General features: G+C 36.7%; 3 protein-coding genes across 3 annotated transcripts; 1 reads left to right on the plus strand and 2 right to left on the minus strand.

The window, feature by feature from the left end:
- Positions 1–651: 651 nt before the first annotated feature.
- On the minus strand, positions 652–3,275 carry LOC121427460 (xyloside xylosyltransferase 1-like). The gene is made up of 2 exons (XM_041623859.1): positions 2,417–3,275; positions 652–1,678 (listed from the first exon to the last, which is right to left on the minus strand). Exons 1-2 carry the CDS (start codon positions 3,143–3,145, stop codon positions 1,004–1,006), a joined length of 1,404 nt encoding a protein of 467 aa, XP_041479793.1. The 5' UTR covers positions 3,146–3,275; the 3' UTR covers positions 652–1,003.
- A 253-nt stretch (positions 3,276–3,528) lies between these two features.
- LOC121427499 lies at positions 3,529–27,116 on the plus strand. The gene is made up of 9 exons (XM_041623922.1): positions 3,529–3,608; positions 7,763–7,945; positions 8,505–9,069; positions 9,820–10,118; positions 10,698–10,777; positions 11,318–11,456; positions 12,979–13,075; positions 15,441–15,548; positions 26,580–27,116. The coding sequence occupies exons 2-9, from the start codon at positions 7,806–7,808 to the stop codon at positions 26,763–26,765; spliced, it is 1,614 nt and encodes a 537-aa protein (XP_041479856.1). The 5' UTR covers positions 3,529–3,608; positions 7,763–7,805; the 3' UTR covers positions 26,766–27,116.
- Positions 20,643–24,749, minus strand: LOC121427498 (toll-like receptor 4). The gene has a single exon (XM_041623921.1). The coding sequence runs from the start codon at positions 23,572–23,574 to the stop codon at positions 20,830–20,832; it is 2,745 nt and encodes a 914-aa protein (XP_041479855.1). The 5' UTR covers positions 23,575–24,749; the 3' UTR covers positions 20,643–20,829.
- Positions 27,117–27,993: the final 877 nt, after the last annotated feature.

Here is a 27,993-nt window from a genome sequence, read left to right on the forward strand (position 1 = left end):
TTGTTCCACCACCAATACATTTTTAAAATAAGATATTACAATGTTACCAAATATACAAACTATTTCAAGCCCATGTAAGTACATTATGTGTCACTCAAAGATTAAGGAGAATAAAAAGTGAACCTGCTTGCTCAAAGAAAAAATATTTTCCAAGTACAAAATTCATTTTTAAAAGGCCAGCCAAAGTTGGAAGAATAAAGGAAACTGTTTTATAAACAACAGAAAACATAAGCAAGCTGACATCTCTCACACTGATTAAGCTCAACACCTCTTCTTAGGTAAAAAAAAAAGAGTCAAATCACACTCTTGATAGCTCAACACCCAGGGAACACCTATTATGTTTTGTGTCGTGCTGACCTAAAACTCGACCCAACACCAAGCTTGATATCCCTCATTGTAGAATAAAACAGCTGACATGAAAACAAAACTCAAATCGTATGCTCAGAGTACGTTTACAATAGCAAGGAAGAACGTATAGAATTGTACAATTCATTGGAATTTGAGAATTATTGCTTATTATGAAGTGTGATCATTCTAAGTTTTTTCTTGTACACCCTGTAGAATACAAGATTTCAAAAATGGATGACACGTTCACCGACAGCCTACTTTACATATGAATAAATTTATGTAAATGTAATAGGATTATTTCAGTTTATCAGTTTTGCCCAGGGTGATAAAAAGGAGTATGGCATTAGATTAAGCATTGGTTTATCATTTTTATTTTTCTTTCTCCAAATAAATACACATTTCTACCACGTAAAATTAGCGTAAAAAAAACCTTACTAATCAAAGAAAAAATACAAAGAAATAAGTGTTCTTTTGTTTATCATGACGTGACAATTCCCAATGCTCATCAAATTTTTGAAGAGGTACTTTGTATATTAACCGTTTCTACTCTAAGGGTCGATACCTTTCGTTGCCGAGATCAAAATTTTTGACAAGGTGAACTTCCCTAAAGGGCTTTATATGGGCTTGTTGCCCCTAATGAAAACTTGGTCTAGTATCAGAAAGGTATTGGCGTATTGCAGTTACCATGGTAAATATTTATTTTTTCCTTGCAAAGATAGTACTGGTCCCAGATATTTGCATAGCCCTTATCTTTCCACCATGAGCAAAGCTGTTTATTCCAAGAGCAAGGAAGATTGTAAAACAGATCTTCCTTTTCCATGGAGATTAATGTGTAGAAATCTTGATCACCAAGGTGACCTTTAAAATGGAACTTGTCCCGAAGCTCCACCACCTTTTCTGAACGAAGGTACTCCTCGAAGTGAACGCTCTTCCGTATCCTGTCAAGGTCCAGGAGAAGGACCCCGCTGTTGAATCCTGTGAGACCATCTGGAGGGGGACCCCCGACGCGGGTACCCGGATTCTGCGACCGGTAGAGAGAGAAGATATGACGGTACACCGGTTGCTGCTCGTGGACGATGCCCATGATGTTATCGCCACGGAAGCGGTCAAAGTGGTCGAAGAGTTCCTTGATGTCGCTCATGAACTTGAGGTCGGTGTCAAGCATGATGATCCGATGGACGTACTCCGGCAAGAGGTCCTTGTGGAGCATGGTGGAGAGGAAGAAGATGGAGTCCTTGTAGTAGGGATGGTTGCCTTGGATCTTCTCCTGCATCATCTCAACCAATGGGGCCAGGTCTTTTGCCAGAGCGTCAATGTCCATGAAGATGAACTGTAATGGGGTAACAAAGCAAACACAAGAATTCAATTAAAATGACAAAATGCTTAATATATTTAGGGCAAGGCTAATTTTTTTATATTTTAACTTCTAAGCTTATGCTAAAGAAGGGCACAAAATAAACAAAGGCCAATGAGAAAGGGCTTGACACCAGTCTATGTATCCATGGCCATGATTCAAGCCCTCAGCAGCTTGGCCGAATTTCCATTCATGAAAAAGTGGATATCTGTTTAGGTTAGCTTTCCAAAAATTCCCTACAATGACAGCGAAAAATAAACCCCCCAACCTTTATGTGATAAATGAAAATACTGACAAAATTTTTATAAACTGGACAACACATCTGAAGGGGGTGAGCTGTTGGGAGGGGGAAATAAGGTAAATGAAGCCTTCTAAGGAGACATTCTTTTTTTTTAATAGGAAAATGTTGGTATTGTATAATTATTTATACAAGTACATGTACACAACCCAGGCCTCTTTTTTCTTGTCTTCGTTCTTCCTCTGCCCCCTTCACTCACTTAAGCTTATAGTTATACTATTTCAGTACTTGAAGTTTGAATGGGGGAAGGGTTAGGGTTAGAATTTCTGCCTTTTCTTGGGATTCATTTTTTTACAATTTATGCCATTTTACTACCATCCCCGCTTGAAGTCAATGTAGTTCAGTGAAACCGAGTATAGTATAGACACTAAAGCTTTTTGGTCTAGATCTACCCTTGCTGATGTATGACTAATCACCTGAAATTTAGATTTTGAAATCTGTAGATTTGTGATATCTTGAAGTGCTGTTTCCAGATAGGCTTTACTTGGTCCATCAACCACAAAGAAGAAGAGAAGATCAACTGAAGTCTTCTCAAGAATTGATTTCAAACAAACTTCAAATCTCTTTTTGAGATGGGGAAGGCGATCTGTATTTGTTAATGTCTGCAAAACATGGTACTTGAAAACATTGTCGTAGCTCTTTTCAGGTTGTTCATCATCTGTTTCTCTCAAGATATTTTGCTCTTGTTCATCTTCAATGGCCCCAGTCTCAAAAATGCCATCATTGTCATCATCATCACTGCCTTCATTTTCATCAGCGGCAGGATTGATTACGCCTTTTTGTGCTCCGTTTTTTCCTCTGTCTTGGGCAAACAATATTTCCTCATTTTCCTCCACGGTCATTTGTACACCCTGACGACTCTGAACCATCTCACCTGCTTTGTTGTCAAAGTACCCACTGCTCGAGGCAACACTATAAATGGCGAACGCCAGTGCAACGATAATCAAAACCTTCGCTGCGGATCCTGACAGGCAGCGAAACACGCCTCTTCTGTTGCCGAAGCTTCGGCTTCTGCGATCCCTCTCTCTCGCTCGTGATGCGCTTGCATAATGCATGTTTTCTTCTTCACTTGATTTATTCGATGGAGCAGATTGATGATGATCCCTGGTCTGATCCCTTTCGGGAGAACCCTTAGCTCGTCGCATTGGACCAAACTTTCTAGAATTTATGTCGATCAACCAACAAACATGACATAAACAAGATTTATTTGAGTCTTCATAGATAAATCGTCAGAAGCTTGCTCACACACGGACCACGCCTACGTAGGACTACACCAATTAATCCGGTACACTACTGTAGGTAAAACAATAATTTTGATAAATTTTTACATGAATGTAACATATGTTTGATTTAAAGCAATGGATATTGAAATTTGTAAATTATATTTTTCAAATGAATATATGAAAAACAACGTTACTCTCATTCAATAAATTTAATATATGACATTTCATTTGCCCAGTCTTTGTTACCCCTTCTGTCAAGTCAAATCATCCAATATCTTTCAATGACCAATCAAATTGAACCATGTGCTTCAAGCAATTCACGTAAACAAACGCGGTGAAGTCAAACGAAGAGATTCCACCAAAAGTTATTCCCAAGTCGCTGAATGTAAGTTATTTATCTTCTTTTGCATTAAAAAAGAGAATATTATAATTCAAATGTATCTAGGCCTAAATGTCGAAATTCTGATGATGTTGGGGGGAGGGGGAAGTGAATAAGTTATAATTCGATTGTTGCTCTTACTCTACTTACGGTACGTCTGGTTTTGTGAATTGTGTTGCCCTTGTTCTATCATCTTTAGCTCAGTCCGATACGTTGTGTATTGTGCTGGTCAGGCTAGGCGCTAGGCGAGGTTGCGAATAAATACTCTCAAGTCTCTCAACTCTGCGATTAGTGCGAAGTTCGTGCAGGCTCCACTCCACTTTACTACGCTCCACCTACCCGAGTTTTGGGACGGTAAACTTGATCGGATATTCCGAGTGACAAAGGTGGGATAAAAAATTGGTTTATTGCAAAATTTAAAGAAAAGAATTCTAAAAATAGCTTATTTTCTTTAATAGTATACTCTTCACCCTTTCTTGGCATATCCTCTCCAGAGCTCTGGACATGCTGGAACTTGAAGTTTTCCTCACTCAGTCACACTCACAGTCAGACCGCAGGTCCCTATGCAGAGCTACCAAGTCTCACGCATTATGCGTGAGACTCGAGCATTTTGGACTCTTGTTCATCCCCTCAAATCTCTGTCTCACGCAACTATCACAGCCTATCCCCATATACATTGTACACAATGTCTGTGATCTCACTCAGATTCACAGAAAATCTGACGCATAGCTGGTCTTTGAACTTGACATCTCTGCCTATGCTAATTAACCCAGGGAACTCCCGCCCGCTATGCGGGCAGGAGCCAAGGACCTTACCGTGTAATTGACCATACTCACGTGACTAGCGTAAAGTATGGTCAAAATAATTCTCCGAATAAATAGTTAAAACAGAAATCAAGCACTTACCACGATTATATTGATGAAGGTTTAACGAGTGGCAGTTTCCTGACATCTGGGCACAAACTGGAACCTCAAAAAAACGAAAAGTTCTCTCCTTCTACCCCAGTCTCGATCGGCCATATTGTTACGATTCATAACATTCAGCACATCATTAAAATATCACTTGTGTGACCAAAATTACTGATTTCCAAACAGTTGCAATTTGTAACTTACAAATAATTTTTGTATTCACCAGAGCGCTCAAAAACTTGATTTTGGGGCATATTTTTGTGTACGCCCTCTATTGGTGGAAAGTAATATGGCAAGAAAATTTTCTTTTTTTGATCTCTAACTTTAATTAAGAAAAAAAATCATTTAAAGAATCAAATTTACTTAAGAGCCAAGTTGTATGACAAATAGGTGTAATGGAAACTGTCAGTGTAAAAAAATCAAGCATTTGTCCCAAAGAAAAAGAGAAAATAAGCCAAACGTTGCCATCCTTATTTTGCCACACATGGAGATATAACTGAGAACAAGGTTATATCATAAACTTGTTCATTGAATGAGTGGCATTAAATGCTAAATTACATGTATAACCATGTAATACGGGGACAAAAAAAAGGGGAAAAGAGAAAGGGAGAGAGATAGTGAGAGGAAACCAATATTACAGTAATAAAAAGCAAATGAGAAAAGGAAGAGAAAGAAAAAAAGAGATGATGAGATAGGACGAATAATGAAAATAGAGTGACAAGGGAAAATAGTGGGTGGAAAGAAACAGAAAGGAAATGGAAAGGAGGGGCAGATGAATGCAAAAAATGGAAAAGAACACCAACAGAAGGGGAAAAAAATAGTAGGAAAATATGGACGCAAAGCTGTTATGTTGGTTGTTCTGCTGAACTACATGTACGATGGCTCCACTCACCAAATACAGAGACCGAAGTTCTAGCGTGATCTGAACAGGGGACTCAATGGCCATATGTTTATGTACTTAAGTTCGGATAAAACGGGGGAGTGAAGTTGCATGACAGCCGACGTAAGTCACTGTTTTTTCCTTTTTAAGGTTATTTTTCCCTGTTTTGGTGCATTTCAGGCCAATATGGAATTATATTTATAATCTCTATTTTGGTTCAATTCTTTTTCAATATTTTTATGAAATAAAGACCAAAATCAATGTGCCCCGTCGGGGGATTGTGCATTGTAAGTCCCCTAATGGTGGTTGCACCGTAGCGAGCCGTCTGTGTACGAGGAGAAATTAAAAAAGAATAATTTAAAAATGCTGAAAAACTCCTCGAAACAGACGGCTGCCAGATGTCTAAAGTATTTATGGTATAATTGGATGGCTCAGAAAATACCAGAAATATTCTAAGAGTTTGGGAAAGTATTTCACTGATTCTTTGAATATTTTCCCAAACTCTTAGATTTTAATGTTATGATATTTCTGGTATTTTCTGAGCCATCCAATTAATATAAATATTTATGCTGACTGGCCTGCGACCGATCGCATGCAATGTTTTGGAATAGGCCTAGGCCGTGAATAATACGTGTGAGGAATTTGATACTGGCCCAAAATCACCATTATGGACATGGAGTGAAATATATGTAAGGGTGAAGAGTAAGAAATTAAGCTCTTTTCTTTCTCGTCATATTTTTTCTTTAATTTTTACAATAAACCATTGAGGCTCAAAACGAAAAGTTTTGCACTATTTGCAAAAGAAAACAGGAAGAAAATTAAGTTTTGAGGCACATTTTCAGGCCAGAAATTTACTTATTTAACAAAAGATTAATAAATGACCAATATGAAAGAGTAACATTTATGGTACTCTATCTGATGGTGCAATAATATTTCATTTAACTTGAGGATGAAACAGGTAAATTCTTAGAGAAAAAAAATCTCACAAATCACGAGATTCTGCAAGGAGGAGGATTCAGCCACAAGATGATTTGGATGAATCTGGGGTGGTATTCTGAGATCCATTTTATCTCAGATAAAATAAAATATTTTATCTCCGTTAAAATCATTGAGATAAAATACCCTTAAAATATCTCCGAATTGGTATTCTGAGATTCATTTTATCTCTGTAAGACACACCTATTTTTTAATCAATATCCAATTAGAAACGCGCTTTTATAGCTCTCTCATATCACTCAACCAATTAAAATCCATTCCGCCAGGAGGTGTGGCAAAGGGGCCAGATTGCGTCAATTTATTGACTTCAAATACGCTTGCACTATACGCTTGCGCGTCTTTACAGAGATTTCTTTTTAACAAAAAGGACAATACTCTCATCTTTTTTCGAAGTCTGTATCGCATCTTTTCAAACATCATTTCAAAGACAATATTAGTAAAGAAAAGTCTTATGAAATACTCTCTGATTGTACAGGAACAACGTTAAGGTGTTATTCTCAATAAGTATATAATTTTTTTTCATTTTCATGTCACCATTTGGGGTTAATTCACCTAGAAATACTGGTGAAATCAACGTCGCAGAGATAAAATAGCCTCTACCCTCTTTTAAGTTTATTTTATTTTTTCTTCAAAGTAACATGGGCGCAAGCACATCATCTGCGTTGCAATGGCCAGATACGCGATGGGTATGTGTACGCAGGTATTGTTCTGTTGCGTATTATTTGTAGTTACGCAAGATAAAATTTATACGCAAGATAAAATCTTAAATTTTATCTGAGAGATAAAATCTCATCTCAGAATACCAATTTCATTTTAAGAGATAAAATAAAATATTTTAAAGATAAAATGACCTCAGAATACCACCCCTGGCCTTTTTGCTCATTAGCATAGGGACCTGCGGTCTGACTGTTTTAAAGTTCTGGTGATTCACATGATTTTTACAGACAAGCTTCATCACCATCATTGTCATTATTGTTTGTCTTCATTATCACCTTTATCATCATCATCCTCATCATTTTCATCATCATTTTCTTCATCTTTATCATTTTCATCATCATTATCATTGTGTGTCTTCATTATCATCTTTATCATGATCTTCTTCATCATCATCACCATTATCCTCATCATCATGTGTCTTTATTATCATCATCCTAATCATTTTCATCATCATCTTTGAACATCATCAACATAATCTTTGTCATAGTCTTCGTCTGTCATCATCATCATCATCATCATCTTCATCATCATCATTTCCCTGAGGGTACTAATGAATGAGAATCCATGCTGACTTGTTGCACAGCTCTTGCGTGTACATGTAGCCATGAATTTTTTGTTTTTGTTAGTTAGAATGCAGTGCTGAATTCATCTCATGTCAGAGGCTTTAATACGTTTTGCTTTGGATGGAGCTCTCATTTCAAGATGGATGACCTGACCCAGTTGCGGAAGCAGTACAACAGTCTACATCGAGAGCTGATTGATAGACAACATGTCCTTAATTCCTACCTCAAAGGCAAGCTTCCAACTCAAAGAGAGTTAGAGGAGCAGAATGAACGCATCAAGTAGGTAGCCTATTCTTGCTTTCGGAACTCACTTGAACACTCCACTATCAAATTGTAACCATCCCCCACAAATCAATAAAAAAGTCATGAAAACAAGTTTCTCTGTAAGAAATTTGGTCTTCAAAAATCAAATTGAGGGAATAATCTTGTTAATATCTGAAGTAACATTTCTTGTCCATACTGTTAAAACTTTGGAACTTAGCTAAACCAAAACGAGTTTTTTTTTTCTAGAGACCATTCCCCCACGACTTTTAGAAGTTTTGCATTAGGTCGCATAGATGTGTCATGCTTGAGTGTGCCCATAATTTCATATGTTAAGTTACAAGAACTATATGTATGTTGAGTTAAGAACACTTTATGAATATGATTTACAGGGAAATCAACTTTTTAAAGCAGAATCTTCATTGCCATGTTTATTTGTTTATTACCCATCTTTCTTGATGTTATCACATGAATATTTCATTTCATATCATTTTGAAATTTGATGTAAAGTATGATCCAACACAATTTTTATGTGAATTTATGTGACGCGCGTGTCTGTTTCATTATCCCACGTTAGTTCTCAGAGGCATGCTCTTGCTGGGAACTCCCATTTCACCAGCACTCCGATAAGACACCCTACAAGATCACCTACAAGGTCAACTAGAAGGTCACCTTCCCACCAAAGAGGCAGCACTTTCCATGAAAGGAGGAGGTCTGATGACCACACACCTGGCAAACGCAAATCTGACATGGATACGCCACGTCATGTCGGAAGAGGGTCCAGCCTGATGCATCATGGGTCTGAATCGAAACGCCAGCGGAGCATGGAGAGACGGCTCCCTCGCTCTCACACAAACGGAGCGGGTCCAAGTCCCTATCATTCCTCTAGAAAGCATTCCAATCGACACAGGGGGGATTCAAGATACAGGAGTCCTCATAGACCAGCTCAAACAACAAGTGGTAGTATTGATGAGAGAGGACACCGGGGATGTGATGATGAATTTGGGGAGAATGTTGGTGAAGGAAGTTACGTTGAGCAACTTTTATCTCAAGGAAACGATCGATTGGCTGCTGCAAGGTCAAGAGAGGTCACACCAAACCCAAGGTCTATTCTTCTGACACCAGGGTGTCGTCCAAAGAAGGTAGAATTATGCTAAAGATCCTCAGAATTATATGTCGAAGCCTCTTAAATACTTTTAAAAAGTTATTCATTTTTATAAATACTGCTCTGTCAGGCTCTCTGGCTCTATGTTATATTTTGTTTTCTACATTGTCTTTCAAATTCTCACGTGGATACACTGCCTACTTCTATATGGCCATGTGTAATTTTTCAATCAATTAACAGCAAAGAAGAATGTTCTAGCTCTAATTTGATACCAAATTTTGAGTTGGAAGTCAAGTTTTCACAAAACTGTTAACGTTTTACCCAAAATAGCACAAAACATTGAAAATTCCCATTGACTTTGAACAGGTGGCACCTCTTCCGGCACCACCCCCGGTGCTCAGTCTTTAAAGACGTGCAGCTCAAGTTCTATTTATCCTAGAGCAATGTGACTTTCTAGATTACTAGCCAATATATGATACCAGACTTGTTGGCATAGCTACTTTGGTTTTGAAAATATTCAGGAATAACTCAACAAATTGACCAAAATATGTAACAGCACCACCCTTTTTTGGTGGGCGACCTCATGACCCATGGCCATATGTACTTCTCATGTGCCCAGACTTCCAAACTGAGTAATCATCAGTAACTTGATTTAATATGACTCAATGTAACTTGACCTGTTTTGCTGAACATGCTCTTTATTGCATTCTTTGATAGATTGGGAAAAAAGAAATCCAATGTATTTTATATTACCCCTCCTGCTTTCTCTTTTTTAAAAATTGTTTAGACACCTATGAGAGTTAGCTTTCTCAATAGACTGAACAGAGGCCATCAGAGCTCCCCCATCAGACCCCTTCCTCGTTCCCTCCGCGATGATAGCTTATCACAGGGCGTGTCCCTTCAGGGTGGTCTCCATGACCGTAGCTATGGCAACACGACCCAACCCTTGCTGGGCTATGATTGGATCGCTGGTATGATGGACAACAACCCTGCCCTTGAAGAGAAGTCCGATGCCTACCTGGAAGGGATCAAGGAGTTCCGTCAGATGAACAGGGACGAGTGTGTGCATACAACCGTCATGGATGAGTAAGTCACGGGCCCTGGAACATAGACAGTAGCGATTGACCCCCGGACGATTTCTATGACTGATTACATTAATTGTTGTGTATGATCGATTGTACAAAATAAGCCTTGTGATCAATCACTAAGCTTTATGTCATGGAGCCCAGAATCTAGCGAATATGATGTTTGCTCATGCAATGGATGATTTGAAGTAAAGGTGAGGAGGTTAGGATGTTAAAAATGCTGTTGAATTGAATATTATTGAGGCTGAATTCCTTTCAAAGCAGAGAGATCATGAATGCTCTGTATTATGGATTCAGAGGGGAAACATTTTTTCCCATTTTACCTGTTGTAAAGAGCATGATGATGTCTCTGCTTTGCAAATAGGTGTTTCAAGGGGCTTTCTAATTATAAAAAGTCGTAATAATTGGATGCTGCTATCCCCCATCCCCCCCCCCTCCGGCCAGGAATAGAGAAATTGCATTCTTCTAGATCTATGCCTGGGTATATCTGTAAAGCACATTAGCAGTGTTATCATATATAATATACCCTATTTATTGCACTTTATTTGAATTTCATTCAATCTTTTTTTTATTTCAACAGTGCAGCTGATGGAATGATGAATATATCCCAGGGGTATGAAGATGTTCATGAACCGTATCCTGAGGCCATAGAACACAAATGTGAGTGTATATGGTGTCAGTCATTGTGTGGTAAATGAATATAGTAAGCTGTGTGTGCTTGCCCTCTGAATAGGATTGAATTGCCATCAACTATAAAGATTTGTTGAGGTAGACTTGATTGTTTTCATTTTTTGTTGGGAAAAAGGGGAAAATACAATGTTTTATATTTTGCTATTAATGTTTTCCCCTTTCAGTATTGTCTAGAATATTGAAATTTATTCTTAGAATCCAGTCATTATTTTCAAAATTTGGTGGTTCTCACTCTTACCTTTGAAACATGGGTTTAATTCCCAACAATGGCATTTCCACCAACAAGAAATTGATCCTTATCATGTACCCAACCCAGCTGGAGTGAAAGAACAACTGCATTACCGGTATCCATTCCTTGAATGCACCAAGCATGTTTAGGTGAAGGTAAAGCCTGGGTATAATATATGGCACCACTGAATATGCGACTAGATAACTCGTTGCTTTGAAAATGTTTTGTTAGTATTACCCGTAATAAAATCATGAATGTGACCTTGCATTTTCTACTTGCAGGTATTCACAACTATGTGCTCAATGATAGACTTTTTGCTGTGCCGCTGCATGAAAATAATGCTGGAGAGAGCCTGTGTGCTATCTGTGAGCATAGAAGGAGCAGCGAAAAGAAATCTCTGTCTTCACCTTCATATATTAGGTAAAACTTTTGCTGCTAAAGTATTTTGTTTAGGGTACCAGCAAAACTGCTGTTTATTTGAAAAGAGAAATATAGAAAGAGAAACAGTTTACGTGAAAATTACATCTTCCAATATATGTTCGTCAGGCTGTGCTTGACATACATGTATTGTATTTATTACCTCTACACACTTTGCTATTGTATTTTTTTTCATTTTTTTTCCTCACAGGGAGGGGGTGGGAGGTTGTGGGCCCCCAGCCTGCTGATCGGCCACTGCAAGAGTTGTAGAGTGAATTGAACAAACCGAGGCCTAGTTGAAATTAGGGGGAGTTTGTGGCGACCATTCTCGTTAGAGTCGACCCATGATCTGTCACATACCATATTCAAGATTGAATTAGAAAATCAACATTCTAACTGTGGTAAAATGATATTTGGATTTACTGCATAATCGCTTGTCCCTAAAAAGTAGCCCTTACAATGAAAGAATTTGCCCCTAAATTCTGCAATTGCCTCAATGTTGAGAAAAAGTCCCCCCCCCCAAAAAAAAGACAATTATTTCCTTCCCTGGTTTAACCCTATCTAGGCTGGTAGGGGGGGGACTTGGAGGCCCCCCTCAACGAATCGCGCGATATTTTTGCCGCGCAAAATCTTTTGACCACGCCACTCACTGGCTTTTTACTTTCAAGTCTTACGCAACTTTTGAGACCAATTTTGCGTCACCCGGGTACGTGGTTCCGAAATTACGCAACATTATGTAAGTGCATGTCAGACCAAAAATTGCTCAAAAACGTGATTTCATGTACAAAGTCAATGCAAATTGTGTTTTCAACCAAAATTCATAAATGCATGATTACATGTATTTTTAGTTTTGCTGGTCTAAATTTATTCATTTTATGCTTTTTATGATCACAGAAAAGTCCCCAACAAATTTCATTGAAAAAACAATGAAAAACAACAGGTCAAAAAACAGAGAAATACATAAGAAATTCCTAAAAACAATATAATACATAAGAAAATGATTTGATATCGCAATTTTTTTCATGTACACTTGCTAAGAACACCACAAAGAGTTTCTCTACCAAAAATTAGTGCATTGCGTGCATGCCAGTATTTTGTATTAATTTTGTCTCTGCTTGATTATGTATATTTGTAATTTGTATGTTTGCATGTAAACAAAATGAATTTCCATTAAGTTGGACAATAAAACATTATATATTATTTGGAGCTTTATTTAGGGAGTTAGAGGAAAAAGTATGATTTCGCATATTAATTACGCATAAATTAGCATCATAACTTAATAGCAATTCGCATGAAAAAAATTACTATACAATCTTGTAGATTATGTCCCAGGCAACCCGCGTGCCGACGGCTGAGATCTTAAGGGGGGGCCTAGAAGGCCCCCCCCCCCGGCCATATGAACTCCCAAAATACCGTGGCCTAGATAGGGTTAATAAATTAAAGCTCATGAAGGTATACAAGGTTGACTGTATTTCAAATTACTTTATGTTCTCTGACTCGTATAATGATATTGATTTATTTTCAGGGTCAGTATTCCAAGATCCACTCTCCAATCACCGTACCGTGTTCGTCCTCATCGAAGGCAGAGCTTTGATCCTACTGACTCTATGGGTTTGTCTCAAGTAAGTTGAGTGAAAAAAAGATGTATATTGTCTCTCAGGAATGGGTATTATCTTGTTTTTCCTTATGGATGACAAATCATGATAGTACTTATGATATAGATCTAGTAAGTCTTAGGAACTTGTGTTGATTCAAAATCACTCTATAGATGGACAAAGGTTCATTTGAAAGTACTCTCTAAAAAAAAACGGCGGTTAGACAATTTCAAAGGAAACAACATTGCACTTTTTGATGTTGATACCACATTGAGGCATAGGCAGGGGGGACGGGGGGACATGTCCCCCCCTAAATTTGAGTTGGGGGGGACGGTCCCCCCCTAAATTTTGTTTTGATGACCTTTTTTTTTTTTTTGCTTGTCCAATTTTTTCCTGCGTCCCCCCCTAAATTCACGTGGCCCGCCCTTAAACGTGTGTTGTCCCCCCCTGAAATTTAGGGTGATGACCTTTTTTTTTTTTCTTGTTAAAAAATTTGTGGTTAGCAGCTCAAAATTTAAATGATGATGACCTTTTTTTTTTTGCTTGTCAAAAATTTTTTGGTTCCTAATTCATAAAATTTCAGGTGGACACCCTCTAAATTTTCTGGCTTCCGCCGCCAATGCATTGAGGTACACATGTGAGCAAATTATCTTTCTTGCTATTAAAGTGTTCAAAACTTTGAGAGGCACTAGATAATCAGGGGACCGTTTCATCAATATTTTCATCCGACAAGTTGTCAGATCTGACATCTTTCCTTGATTCTGATTGGCTGAGAGGCACTGTTCCTATGGTAACTGTCGGATAAACTGGTACTTGTCGGATAAAATGTCTGACAAGTCCTTTCATGAAACGCCCCCTAGATGTTGATGAATATGAAGACTTGAATAGTTTTGAAATGGATCTAAGAACACTTGTTTATTAGGACAATCTGATTCTCTTAAAGTTAGATTGAGTATGTAAAGATATAAAGAGGTGTTTTGGCTTAATAGATAAGTCTCTGGAGTTTGAACCACAAGGTCCAGGGTTCAAATCCCACCACAGCACGTGCGTCCTTTGGCAAGGCGTTTATCTGCATTTGCCACTCTCCACCCTGGTGTAGTGAATGGATATTCTTGAATACTAGCTCTCGATCAGGGTAGCCGTGCTAAAGCCGGGGTAATAGTATGTAGCGCTTTGATAGCACTAAATGAATGTTCCATATTATTATTATTAACCAAAACATATAAGGTTATAACTACGAGACACATAAGGCAATGAAAAAAATAGAACCTTTTACGTCATTTCATTTAACTCTATATGATCTAATTGTTCATATAAAGGTGAAAGAAAGTAGTTGTAGCAATAGATTATTTCATAACAAAGTCTTAAAGGGGAATCCAGCCTTGGCCATAAAATGTTGTGTTGGGAAGGAGAAAAATAAATTAAACAGAATGGTGAAAGTTTGAAAGAAATCAGACAAGCAATAAGAAAGTTATAGCTGTTTTAAAATTGAGATCACTAATACTATGTAGATTTCAAATTGGCAACTGGGAAAGTAAATTATGACAAGGGGCAAGGACAACTTTCCCATAGGCCATGTACTTTATTATCAGGGATTTGTGGTTTTCTCCTAAGTACCCATTCCCCTGGGGCAGTAATCTAAATATAACCCAGGTAGTATATTGTTTTATGTCCTCAGAAAAGAAAAATATAATTTAAAATAAAACTTTAAAGAAAAATTACATTTTAGCCATAATATGTATTGGAGTACATGGAAGAGTAGTCCTTGCCGTACATCACTATGACATCCCATATGTGGCCAATTTGAAGTCTCCATGGGTGTAGTGATTACCAATATTTACAACTTTTAAAAATTCATAACTTTCTTTTGGTTTGTCCAATATTGTTCAAACTTTCACCGATCAACTTGTCTGATTTTTCTTTTCCTTATAAAAACAAATTTTATTTGGGTTGGATTCCCCTTTAAAGGTTAATGGTAACTATATTATCATTGATCTACATCTGTTATATTACTGTAAACTTATCTTTCTGAAATCATGAAATCTTAGCTAAAATCCTGATAATTCTTATGATCACTAACACAGAAACGCATATGTGAGACAGTGTATTAATATTGTTTCGAAAAATACCTGACATTTGATGGAATTCTACTTATTTGCTCATCATCCAGCAATTACACTTTTTCTTTCAGAGCCATTTGGCACAGAAAGAAATATTGTTTTTTATACATACAAACACTTAGGTGGTCATTTTATTGGATTCTGTTTGAAGTCATTTTGTTACCGCAACTGGTATATATCTTTACTTGGCTCACCTCTTCCGCATTAATAAACTGTCTATTCTCTCACTTTCTGTACCATTGTATTAATTCATATTATCTCTGGTGTTGCAGCACTGTTTAGCTGGTTGGCAGAACTCCCGTCCATCCATGATGCCTCCTGCATCTACTATTGATCTGAAAGCATCCCTGGACAAAACTATGGTGGCTGCAAACACTCTGGTAAGTATCAAATTTTGTACCAGTTTAATTCCATAACAGAGTGCCAAGTTTTGACAATTTGGTGTCTCATTTACATTGGAACTTTGAGCCATAGGCCATCCTGAGTTCGTAGTCATTGTAAATGCAGTGTTATGTCCCATCCTGCATGCATGGAAAGAAAACATGGCCTACTGTTCGATATTTAATGGCCAACTGAAATGTTCCAATGACCACAATAGCTCGAAATTCTTTGTTATTGGACACCTTAAATATCACAAATTGATCCCTAAGAACAAACAGCAACCAACTTGACATGTGGCAGACCTTTGGATTCTCCCTCTTTTAGCAGAAGATATCAGTTTTCTCTCTTGTTTTGCAATTCTGATTTTTGCTTTTACCCTTATTTATATATATAAACCCCCTCTGTTACATCAGAGCCTTGAGAGACAAAGCTTTACAATCAGTTGATTTGAATAAATCTCAACTTCAGACTAATTTGAAGACTCATATTGTTACGGCACCTTTACAAAAGTCCAACCTTGCTGATTTATACAACTACCCAATCCAAATGTCTTTCCATCACTAATACTCTATGTCCATCATGGACAAAAGCAAATTCATAGAGCGCCTCATTTTTGTCTCACCTGCATAGCAGTGTGAGACCATAGGCGCCGCTTATCCAATGACGGCGTCAACATCAAATCTTAACCTAAGGTTAAGTTTTTGAAATGACATCATAACTTAGAAAGTGTAAGGACCTAGTTCATGAAACTTGGCCATAAGGTTAATCAACTATTACTAAACATAGTATTAGGAGTTTCATGTCACATGACCAAGGTCAAAGGTCAGTTAGGGTCAATGAACTTAGACCATGTTGGGGGAATCAACATCAAAAGCTGAGGTTAAGTTTTTGAAATGTCATCATAACTTAGAAAATGTATATGGACCTAGTTCATTAATCTTGGACATAAGGTTAATCAACTATGTAAGTAGACTTACATAGTTTTGCCATTTAAATCTTCTGATTTTTTAAAATTTTACAAAAACTGGTTTTCGAATCTCAAAAAATTACTTACATGTACATGGTTTTGCCAGATCACGGCCGTATGCTTCTTAGCGAATGGATACGATGGAAAGATATCAAATCTGACATCTTGTCAGATGACAAATGCATATGAAACACTCTCCTGTTCGTAGTGATATCCGAGCCCTATTTGCAAGCTGGAAAATGAGGCAGCATAGCTAAGAAGCAATGTAGCCCTTTTCGGATAGGAACATGTGATCTGATCATGTGGGGTTGGAGTCCCATCTAACAAAAATCTGATGCTGTAGTGTTTTCAGATTCAGATATTTTTATTGTCCAATTGCAATCAAGTACAAATGGAAATTCAATTTGTTCACACAAAATAATTTAGAATATTACATGATACACACAGAAGATTACACGATACATATAATAAACATTATACAAATTAACAAGCAAAGATAAGAGAAAGTAAGATAAAGGCAGTGGGGTAACATAATTTCAAGTATGGCTATTAAATGCACGAATTGACACTGGAACAAAAGAATTTACGATGCGTGAGGTTCTGCCGGGAAGGGATCTCAAACGTTTGCCTGACCTCATCTAATTATAATATTTATGAAGGGCATGTTTCTCATTGGTAAGGATCTCTTTGGCTTTTTCAAGGACTCTACAGTACCTTCATTGTGTCAGCTTCCCTCACATTTGTATTCAGTGAAGGTGTGAATGCAGTTGGAAAAATGCATTCTGTCCATCAGAAGGGACACTAATGTTATATTGCTCCTGCCAGATCCCATAAAAAAAAACCTTTAGGAGGTTGAGTTAGTCTTCAAGTTAGATTGACATAGTAATCAATAGTATGATTGTGGGCATTAACAGAAAGACAGACAAATGGAAAAATTGATTCTTACCAGTTTTTTTCAACATTTTCAATATACAATTTCTGTGTGATATATTTTGTACATGTCAGCAAATAACAAAGAATATGATGTATGATGTATATAACACAGGAAACAGAATTTACACTAAAGGAAGTTCAAAACCCCTGGGCCCATATTCTGAAGTCAGGTTTAACTTAAACCATTGTCTAACTTTAAGATTATGGGAAGCCAAAATTGTCAAAATTTTGTTTACATTGAATGATTCACATGCTTACTGTGCTCTTTACTAATTCTTTAATGGTGAAGACAACTGTCATACTTATCACACCCAGGCAGTTAATAATGTTTTGGGAGTCAAATGACCTGATATATTGAACCTCTACTGTTAGAGATTTATGTAACAACTGGCTTTTCATCGTTGAACCACAACTTAAAACCAAAGTTTAAATTAAACCTGACTCCAGAATACGGGCCCTACGGTAGACTTTATTTTCAACTGTTCTGTGTATGAGATTGAATTTAAATCAGCACCATAATTTGAAGGTCAAGTCTACCTCAGAAAAATGACAATTCATTTCACATGACAATGACGAGAAAATAAAAATATTTAATATTTCGTATGATAAAATAAAAAAGAAATAGTGAAGAAACAAAAACTTGATTTGAATAAAAAGAAAATTTAACAAGCAAAGCACTGAAAATTTCATCAAAATCGGATGTAAAATAAGAAAGTTATGGCATTTTAAAGTTTCGCTTCATTTCACAAAACTGTTAAATGCACATCTTAGTCTGTATGCAAATGAGGAACTAATGACATAACTCACTATTTCTTTTGTGTTTTGTTATGAAATATGATATATTTTTATTTTCTCGTCATTGTCATGTGAAATGAAGTTTCATTCCTCCCTGAACACATGGAATTCCATTATTTTAACACTTTGTGCTTCAGGCAAGGAGGTCCTAATCGTCAAATTCGTAAAATTGAAATATTGTATGATTCAAACAATAAAAAACAAAAGAAATAGTGAGTGAGTGACATCATCAACTCTCTCATTTGGATGTAACTGGCTCGTTCATATAACTATTTTGTTAAAAATAAACGAAAGTTTCAAATGTCATAACTTTCTTATTTTACATCCGATTTTGATGAAATTTTCAGCATTGTGTTTGTCTGATTTTTCTCTATTGATTCAAATTAACATTTTTCTGAGGTGGATTTGACCATTAAAAAACAAAAGCAATGTCAGCAACTGGCATGTAGACAACATTTATTTCTTAATGATAAATCAAAGAATGTGTACAGATCATTATAGGCCTTCAAATATTTTTTCCCCTTCACCAAGATCTTTATTAATGTTCACAACCAAGTATGTACATATGTAATGGCAAGGTGAAGAAATTTAGAGCATAAGGGACAGGGTCAACTATCACAAGCATCGATATTCATTAACATGTACATGTATGGTTATAATTAATACAGATACAACTATATACGAGATTTAAATAATATAACACTAATGTACACAAGTATACATGTTATCAATAACTATGAAGAATTGCGACATTGCGTTCACATGAGGGCACCGTTGCATGAATCTTATTGTACAATGCCTACTTAGCTTGTTGCATGCGAGCAAATGGAGGACTGAATGTCAAACATTTTCGTACTGTTGCACATACCCAACGTACCATCCAAAATGTACCGTTGCACGGCTTTAGGAGGTGACGTCACAATACGATTCAATTCATTGCGCTTAGTAAAAAATGAAGGTGAAATATGCGTACAGCTGCCCTGCTGGCTAAATGGATGATGCTGCCCAAGGTCATATGCACTTGTGGGATTTGCCGTTCGCTTTCAATATTTTTGTTCCATTTTCATAGATTTCTGCAGGGAAAAACTCTTTGTTTCTTTCACATTTTTGCTAAATTCTCGGGGCGTTGTACAACACAAATAACAAATATTCTTATACGGGCAATTGTGCAAGATTTCGCTTGAGGTGAAAGAAAGTTGCTCTATTCAGCAAGCGTTCACACTCATGCGCATTCGCTATTTGTACTATTATAGTAACTTTGCCATCCATTGGTATTTCATGTAATCCTTGATTCTGATTGGCTGTTGAGCATCATTACCATGGTAATAGTAAGTATTTTTATGCAACAGGGCCCGGGTAGTGAACTAAATTCTTAATAGTTGTTGATAAGGTGTATACTTGTATTTACATCAGTGTTATGTCTTATCTTTATCATGTGCAACATAGCATAAGAATTTACATGAGAACCAGGCCCAAGACCCTATTGGGTTGGCTGATAAAATAAATATACTTAAATAGTAACATACAGTGATGATATATGCAATAATACATTATCTGCAGTGAATATATATACATATAGCGATGAAAGCACAAATAGCAATGTTGTGAACGGCTTCCAAGAAAAACTGCAGAGGTTTGCAGTGATGCGACTTCCATGCTACAACCCCAATGTTGATAGTACATGTACATGTAAGAATAAAAAACATTGCTGCTAGCATCTTTACAATTTGAATTACTCATTAGTACTCTGTACATTAAAAAGAACTTGCATTTCCTGCGATTCTTGCACAGCAAATAATTGTTCATTATTGAACTGGTGCAAAAGAACAATTACATACTAGTCTGCAGGCACAGACCCTAATTGAAACTTTGATCAACAAGTGTGCCTCCACGCAAAGACTAGCACATACAAAATTTGCTGTTCCAATACACGAGGCATGAGTAGGCTGATATCCACAAACAGGCTTGCATGAAAAACAACCACATTGAATTTTAGTCTGAAACAACTATTTCATTGTTTTCCATTTTCAATTTATACTTTTCAAGTCAAATGCTTATTTCATTTGTCCCAGACACACCTCAATGCATTGGTTGAAGGAGTTTTCTAGGCTCCTTAGACCAGATATTTTGGCACTATTTGTGGCTCTTTCAATCTCTAAATGGGTCCTAAGAACGACCGAGTTGACTTTGGATACGCTTTGATCAGGGCCAAGTGGAAATCAAAGTTGTGTCATGCGCGACAGTGGGGGATTTCAAGTTCAGTGTTGACCTTTTGGTGTTGGTGTTGGGTCAATTTTTACGCGATTATAACACCAAACATAAAATGAGGATGGTCCCGAAAAGTTACTCACTAGTTGTTGAGATGTCAATAATGTGATCTGGATCAGTCTTACAAAAACTCTGAATAGGTTTTGGAGCTAGGGGAAGCAATTGAAATTTTAACACTAACACCAACACCGAACATGAAATCACCTAATGGGGTCTGGAAAAGACCCTTATGATCATTCAGTTACCAGTGATTTAATTCATCAGTGAATATTAAAGTAGGCCAACATTTTGGAGATAACATGTGACAAGTCATGCGATCAAACAGGGATAACACTATTGAGTTCCTTATTGGACTTCATGCTTTTCTCAAACTGTGCCCAGAATAGTTCTTGACCATCCTCATCATCTGTCCACAGCATGTAAGGCTTGTTCTTACTCAGGAACAACCTTACTAGGTATGGGAGATCATCATCATCAATATCCTCAAGGAAAAACAGTATGATCTTGTCCAGTCTGCTGTCATTGAGTTCCTCTAGGGCTATACGTACCTTGGTAATAAACCAGGCTTCACGTACAGAGTTGTTACTTAGCAAGAGAACAGTCTTGAAGCTTGTCTCAACGGCATAATGGAGAGCGTTTATGTAGAACATTCCGAGGTGGAGGTCGTTGTCACCAAAGACCACTCTCTCAAGATGAGGAAACCTTTCCTGTAGAACTGGCTTCATGATGTCATCCACCCATTCCTGGTCTTCCTCTTGGAACATCAGATTGAGCTGAAACTCATAGTCCTGGTCCCCAATATCCTGGACCATCTCCTCGTAGCCGCAGATGGCAAGTCTAAGAAGGAATGCCTTATAGTTGAACCACCATCGCTTCCAGTATGCCAACAAGGAAAGTGCTACAACCAGAATAGCTGTCAGAGACACACTCGTGATAAGAAGAATGTTGATGCCACAGTATTTATCTGGACTGAATGACAGAATTGGTGATCCTTCCATGTCTTTGATGGAAGATTGTGAGCAAAGTGTATCATTTGAATGGATGACTTCAACGTTGGTCGAGCGTAGCCACCTCACAAACCAGCGCAAGTCACATGTGCAGCCGAAAGGGTTTCTTGATGCGTCTATTTTGAAATTCTTTGGAAATGTCCTTCGTTTTATTGTAGTTATTTTGTTTTGTTGAATATAAAGACTTTGCAAATATGGGTTTTTATTGAATAATGTTTCAGGAATGATATCAACATGGTTATTGTTTATGTCCAAAATACTAAGCTGAGATTGTATTGGAAATATATCTTCAGAAATTGATGAGATATAATTGTCACTGAGATCCAATGTTTTAAGAGAAGCCAAACCTTCAAAAACACCAGAAAACAGCACTTTAACAGATGAATGAGAAAGGAACAATATTTCAAGTTTCTTAAGGGGGTTGAAAGTTCCTGGCGCCAACATATCCAGGTCATTCTCTCTCAAGTCCAGTGTTAACAAAGTTTCAAGACTCGCAAATATGGATCGAGAAGTCAAAGAATCAAATAAATGTCTGCTCTGTAATTTGTTTTTACATAAAAACAGTCTCATGAGAGATGTTAAATTTGCAAACAGTTTGGTATCAGAAGTCGGGTACTGTATTGCAGATGATAAATCCAATATGCGAAGATTTTGCATGTTTTGGAAAGGATTGTCAGATTTGTCCATTATCAAATCTTCCTTTATGAGGTAGAGCTCTTGTAGGTTAGTGAGACTGGAGAAGCTAAGAGAATCAATCCCTTTTATATCATTGTTAGACATGTTCAGAATTTTGAGATGAATATATCTTCTTAGAAAATAGGAGTATACATGTTTAATTTCATTGAAAGAAAGGTCTAGATATTCCAATGAGGGAGGTGTTTGGGGAGCACTAGAAATATATTTTATTTTATTATGAGATAGGTTTAAGTGATTCAAAGAGCATAGATTAGAAAATGTACTTCCGGTCCAGCTTTCTATCAAATTTGCATTGAGTCTCAATTTTTGTAAGAATTTATTACAGAAGAACATGCCTTCAGGTAAATATATTAAATTGTTATCAGATAAATCTAATTCAATCAACTGGTCTAGTCCACAAAATGTATAGTTAGATAAAGTAGAAATGTCATTATAGTCCATTCTGAGGATGTTTAGTTTGTTTAATCCCCAAAACACAAAATCTGGGAAGGAGATCAGGTTATTCCAATTAAGATTCATAAGATGTATTTTGGGAAAATGATGAGGACGGTGAAGAGATTGGTTTAGTGGAATTATTCTTTCTATACGGCAGAATGATAAGCTTAGTTCATTTATCTCATTTATTCCTGAAATGGAAGAGATGTAAAATTCTTTCATATTCTCATTTTCATTTAGTAATACATGTTGAATGCTTTTTAAAGCCGCAAAAATGTTTGTTGAAAGATTGTTTAAGTCACAATGACGTATTTCAAGTGTTATGAGTGAGCAATTCTGAAGAGGTGCAAAGTCCAGAGATTTTATGGAGGATATTTGGAAATTATTAGAAAAATCAAGTGATTTCATACTTTCAGACCACGGAAGAGCATCTGTGGGGACCGAACTCAAAAGGTTGAAATTCAGTTTCAAAACTGATAGAAGTTTATTTGAATGAAGTAAACCTGCTGGCAGAGACTGGATGTGATTACTCCCCAGGTTTAATTCTGTGAGATTACCCAGAGGCTTAAAGGTACCATCTTCTATCAAAATGATATCATTGTTGGACAGGTCGAGCTTGATGATGTCTGGGAGATAGATGAATGATTTGTTGTGTAGGGTTTCAATGATGTTTTCAGAGAGATCAAGCACTATTGTGTTATATGGAAGACCGTTAGGAACAGAATGAAGGCTAAGATTTTTACAGCTAGCGTTGACACCATGGCTGGTATATGTAACTTGGCACCCATTAGTAGAGACCGAGCTCCAGTTTAGAGATCCCTTTCTTCCAGATGCATCATACTTGTTGGACATTCCTCCGGATAGAGAGAATAGCACACAGGCAGTTGCCAAACAGATAAGGGTATACAGACGTGAACTAGCCATTTTGGATTCAAATCTTGTGATCTGTTTAGTACTGGATCAAGGAAATTCTCTTTGAGTCTTCCAATTGATGTGAGTGCAATATCTTCTTTGCTTTATTTTTGCAGCAATCAAAACTTTCTGTCAGTTATTACCATTAGTGGACCAGTTTGCTTTGTGATTTAGTGTTGTCTGAAATATGGTAATAAAGTTTTAAGCATTGGAATTGTAAGCTTGGATCGAGAATGGCCTTTTGCAATGAAAATACAGAGTTTGAAGAACAGCTACGGACAGTGTCTCAATCGATAATTATCCTGAATAAGTGCAGATTTCAAGCCACCTTATCATTTCACATTCCCAAGAGGCATCCGCGCAGGAAGTGACCGATCTCAAATTGTTCCGAATATCCCAGAGAATCGGAAAGTTTCTTGAAGTTGATTCCCTCTGGGGCAATCTGTCTTTTTCTGCAAGTTCTGTTGGCTTGATTCAGTCAGAGAATCACAGGATTACGGCTAAAAATGAAATGAACACACCATCATCCACGATAATATAATATTACCTAAATTTAGACTACAATTAATTATTTCTTAAAAATTTTTAGGACAAGAAATCATCATTTGCCAATTTTCTTTCAATAAGTTTCTTTTTTCTAACTTCATTCTTTTCCCTCTTACAACAAAATTTTAGGGAAATTTCTTTAGGTGCATCTAGGCCACAGCTTTAAGAAATAGAGAAGTTTTGCAATAAAATTACCTTGAATTCAATAATGGCTTTAGTAACTTACCAATTCTATAATCCCTTACAAAATGGGTTACCACTTAAACGCTTTAATCATTTATGTTTAGATTTATTGAATAAGCTCAATTTCATAGTATCTGAATGTTAGCTTTGTGCTTGTAAAATCAGAAAATATTCTATAAACACACATGATATAAAATAATTTCTTGTGAGTGCAAAATTAATGAAATTATTGATAACATGCTCTTTCAAGTTCTAACCAGGAGTTCTGATTACATGATTGATTTAACGTTTGCAGGATTAATTACATATAAATTATCGTATCAATCAATAATCTTGATCCGTATGTGTAAACAGAAGGTTGATTATTTTACTTCGGTCAAAATAATGCTTTCAACATCTTGTAATACAAATTTATCATTTTATCTACATTTTTGTCAGAATCTTGTTTCATAGTTATTTCTTAAGGTTTAAATATAGAACAAAATGTATACTCACTGTTTTGAAGTAAAAAAAAATTAAATCTGAGCAGGAAACTGGGAACCCGAAGGGCATGAAAGAGACCTTAATAGTGTTGTCTGAAGAAATACCTAAATGAAGGCTTTGGTAAATCACCTTTTCTACAACACTTACCAGCAAGATACAGGGTCACTCTCGCACCTAACCATCATGATCCAAATCTAAAAATCAACTGCACTGTATGTGCTTGGTACATAAATCTTCATACCTACAATATTAAACCACACCCTTATTTGCACATTATTCAAATTAATTATCATTATAAACAACCTCTGCTTTCAAACTGGTACCGGAAATAAAAGTGAATAAAATAAATTGTCCAATTTATTCTCACAATCGTCTTTTAATCAGTAAAGAGAAAGTAATGCAACAACTTAATGGCTCTTTTTATGGTGCATCGCACAGAAAACAAAACTGAGAATTATCAAGGATCTGTCATAACTTAATTACAATAAAGCGGACAAATGACCTATCATTTTGAAGCTTAAAGTAGAGTCTCCTCTTGCATCTGAAATAATTGAGATGATTCCTCATTCATGCATGAGTAAGTGAATTTAATTTGAAGAAAGGCTACTAAAAAGTCACTTGGCAGGCAGTATCTGAGTTTCAAAAAGAAAATCACATTTCTAAAGAGTTAAATATCTGCTCTTTTCTTTGATACTTCAGTTAGAGGAAATGGCCAAGAAATAACAATTTTTTTTTGTCAATTCGAAATATGGCCTGAATTCCAATAATTTCATAAAATGTAGGGATTTTACAGGCTAGCTAGCTGTCAGACTTGCTCAGCACTCTGTATTTTTGATGATCAGTCATGCCTTAAGTCTTTATGAAGAGTGGAGTAGCTTTGGTCGAAAACTGGTAAAAACATGTTTGTTTCATCGAATAATGGAAATTCAAGCATTGTTTCGAAGGAACAGAACTTTGTTATTTCTCGATAATTTTCTGTGATTGTGGTATCTAATTAAAGAGAAGTTTTTTAACTTTTTAGATAAGCATTCGTTTTTTATATTCAGATACCTCCCCCCCTTGACTTTTTGGTAATCTTTCATCAAATTGATTTTACTTAGGAATCATTTAATTTATACCCGTCATTTCAAGCTGCAATTCACACTTTTTGTCTCACCTGCATGGCAGTGTGGGACTATAGGCGCCGCTTTTCCTGTGTGCATTTCAGGTCACATGACCAAGGTCAAAGGTCAATGAACTTTGGCAGAATTCGGGTATTTGTTGAATTACCATCATAACTTTGAAAGTTTATGGATCTGATTCATGCAACTTGGACATAAGAGTAACCAGTTATCACTGAAATCTCGTGCAAGATATAGTAGTTTTCAAAGTTAGCGCTGCCGCTATATTGAATTGTGTGATGCTGGCGAGACCGCCAGAGGCATTCCACTTGTTTCAAGTTTTTTTTCTCAGAAGTTTTTTTTTCTGCTCAAATGTAGTATGGTGGTTGGCAATGAAAAGTTGTTTGTTGAATTCTTGTTTGAAAGCCATGCCTTGGATCAATTAGTGTTTGGTAGTTTTGTGAAATATTTGGGCGCCATCAATGCTTTTCTGTGTACCGAGGCCTTACAACATACAAAAAGCACAAAAATATTAATGTTACCACTGCACACCGAGGTAAAATAAATTCACTGATCACCATTTTTAGCAGAATAAAAGGAACAAGATTCAACAAAAGGACAAAATCCTGTACTGCTATTGTTGAACTAAGTTGTACTCATGAGTTTACCCCATATTGCTTATATTCTCTTTCTGTATCGTTTCAGTTTGATCCATCACTGGATGGGTGCCAAGACATGACAGCAGGGCGCCCTCTTGGCCCATCTCGCCACACGCTGGAGCTTCTCAATCGTTCGCATGCACTGAGGGTAGACCTCCAACGGCTTGAAAGGGCAGGGCTCTCAATGGCTGAAGCGAATTTCAATGTGTCTAGAAAATATCCCCTCTTATGATGAGGTCAAAGGTCAATCATATATGTTCTCATTTTTTTCAGAATATATATATATATTATGTTCCTTTCCAAAGTGATAATGAAACAAAAAACATTCCTTATTTATAAAGAAATAGGTTGAGATGCACTTCCGATTCATTTCTAAATTATATGAGTTTAATAAAAGACCAGAGTTTAGTTAATATAGACTTTGTTATGTTTTATAGCAAAGATGACAACATCACCTCAAACAAAAACAATATAAACATATTTTGATAGTGTCAATCCTTGACATAGCTCTCTGCTAATGAATCAATTGTTTCATGATTATAATATAGGATATTTATATTGCGCACATTTCCAAGGCGCTCCTATATTACCAGGCTAAGCTAGGTGTTCATAGCGCACACAGCTTCTTAAGGAATTACTTCCTACCGGTACCCATTTACCTCACCTGGGTCGAGTGCAGCACATCGTGGATCAGTTTCTTGCTGAAGGAAATTACGCCATGGCTGGGATTCGAACCCACGACCCTCTGTTTCAAAGTCCGAAGACTAATCCACTGGGCCACAACGCTCCACTATTATGTCCAATAAAAAGTTGGGAATACTGGCATACAAGGGGGGGGGGGCTCAGTTAGTTCAATTATTGATGAATTAAAAAAAAGAAAAGAAGAAAAGAAAAGAAATACAAGAGAAAAGGGTAAAATATAAACATTTTATGGATATTATGTTGAAATCTGTCATACATTATATATTCACTTTGAAAAAAGAGATTTTTTTGCTAGCCAACCTATGACTTCAGTTAATTTTCCTTGTACTTCATGTTCTGCCCAGTCAACTTACTTTTCCTCACTTTGCCACTTTTTAAGAAAACCAATATATCATATGCAAAAGACTTTATATAATGATACACTGTAGTACACTTACCCTTCATTGACAAGAGCATTCAAGTGACGTATCAGTTAAAATAGGAATTTATTATTTTATTAGTGCCATCTTCTGGGCAAAATTTCATTTACACTCTTTATCAATGGAGAGAAAGAATAGGCAAGACATGCTGCAATCGTGATTTTTGCAGGAAACAAAAGTTGTGTCACTTGCTCCATTTTGAAACTGTAGTGAAGGCAATGATGCTGGCTGGAAGAAAATGTGGAATGGCAAATGTGTTTGTGATATTGATTTACCCAACATTGTGATCCATGATGAAAGGAGTTAAAATCCAATTTTAATTTTCAAAGGTGACTTCCT

The sequence above is a fragment of the Lytechinus variegatus genome, chromosome 14 (assembly GCF_018143015.1).
Source record: "Lytechinus variegatus isolate NC3 chromosome 14, Lvar_3.0, whole genome shotgun sequence".
Classification (NCBI taxonomy): domain Eukaryota; kingdom Metazoa; phylum Echinodermata; class Echinoidea; order Temnopleuroida; family Toxopneustidae; genus Lytechinus; species Lytechinus variegatus.

What these genes read in the sequence shown, in the direction of transcription:
- LOC121427460 (XM_041623859.1), bottom strand. Translation starts at nt 3,145, where the DNA reads ATGCGACGAGCTAAGGGTTCTCCCGAAAGGGATCAGACCAGGGATCAT. An exon ending in TTTCAAAATCTAAATTTCAG is followed by an intron (nt 1,679 to 2,416) that starts GTGATTAGTCAT and finishes ACCCCATTACAG; the next exon opens with TTCATCTTCATGGACATTGA.
- LOC121427499 (XM_041623922.1), top strand. Translation starts at nt 7,806, where the DNA reads ATGGATGACCTGACCCAGTTGCGGAAGCAGTACAACAGTCTACATCGA. An exon ending in GAGCAGAATGAACGCATCAA is followed by an intron (nt 7,946 to 8,504) that starts GTAGGTAGCCTA and finishes ATCCCACGTTAG; the next exon opens with TTCTCAGAGGCATGCTCTTG. An exon ending in TGGTGGCTGCAAACACTCTG is followed by an intron (nt 15,549 to 26,579) that starts GTAAGTATCAAA and finishes GTATCGTTTCAG; the next exon opens with TTTGATCCATCACTGGATGG.
- LOC121427498 (XM_041623921.1), bottom strand. Translation starts at nt 23,574, where the DNA reads ATGGCTAGTTCACGTCTGTATACCCTTATCTGTTTGGCAACTGCCTGT.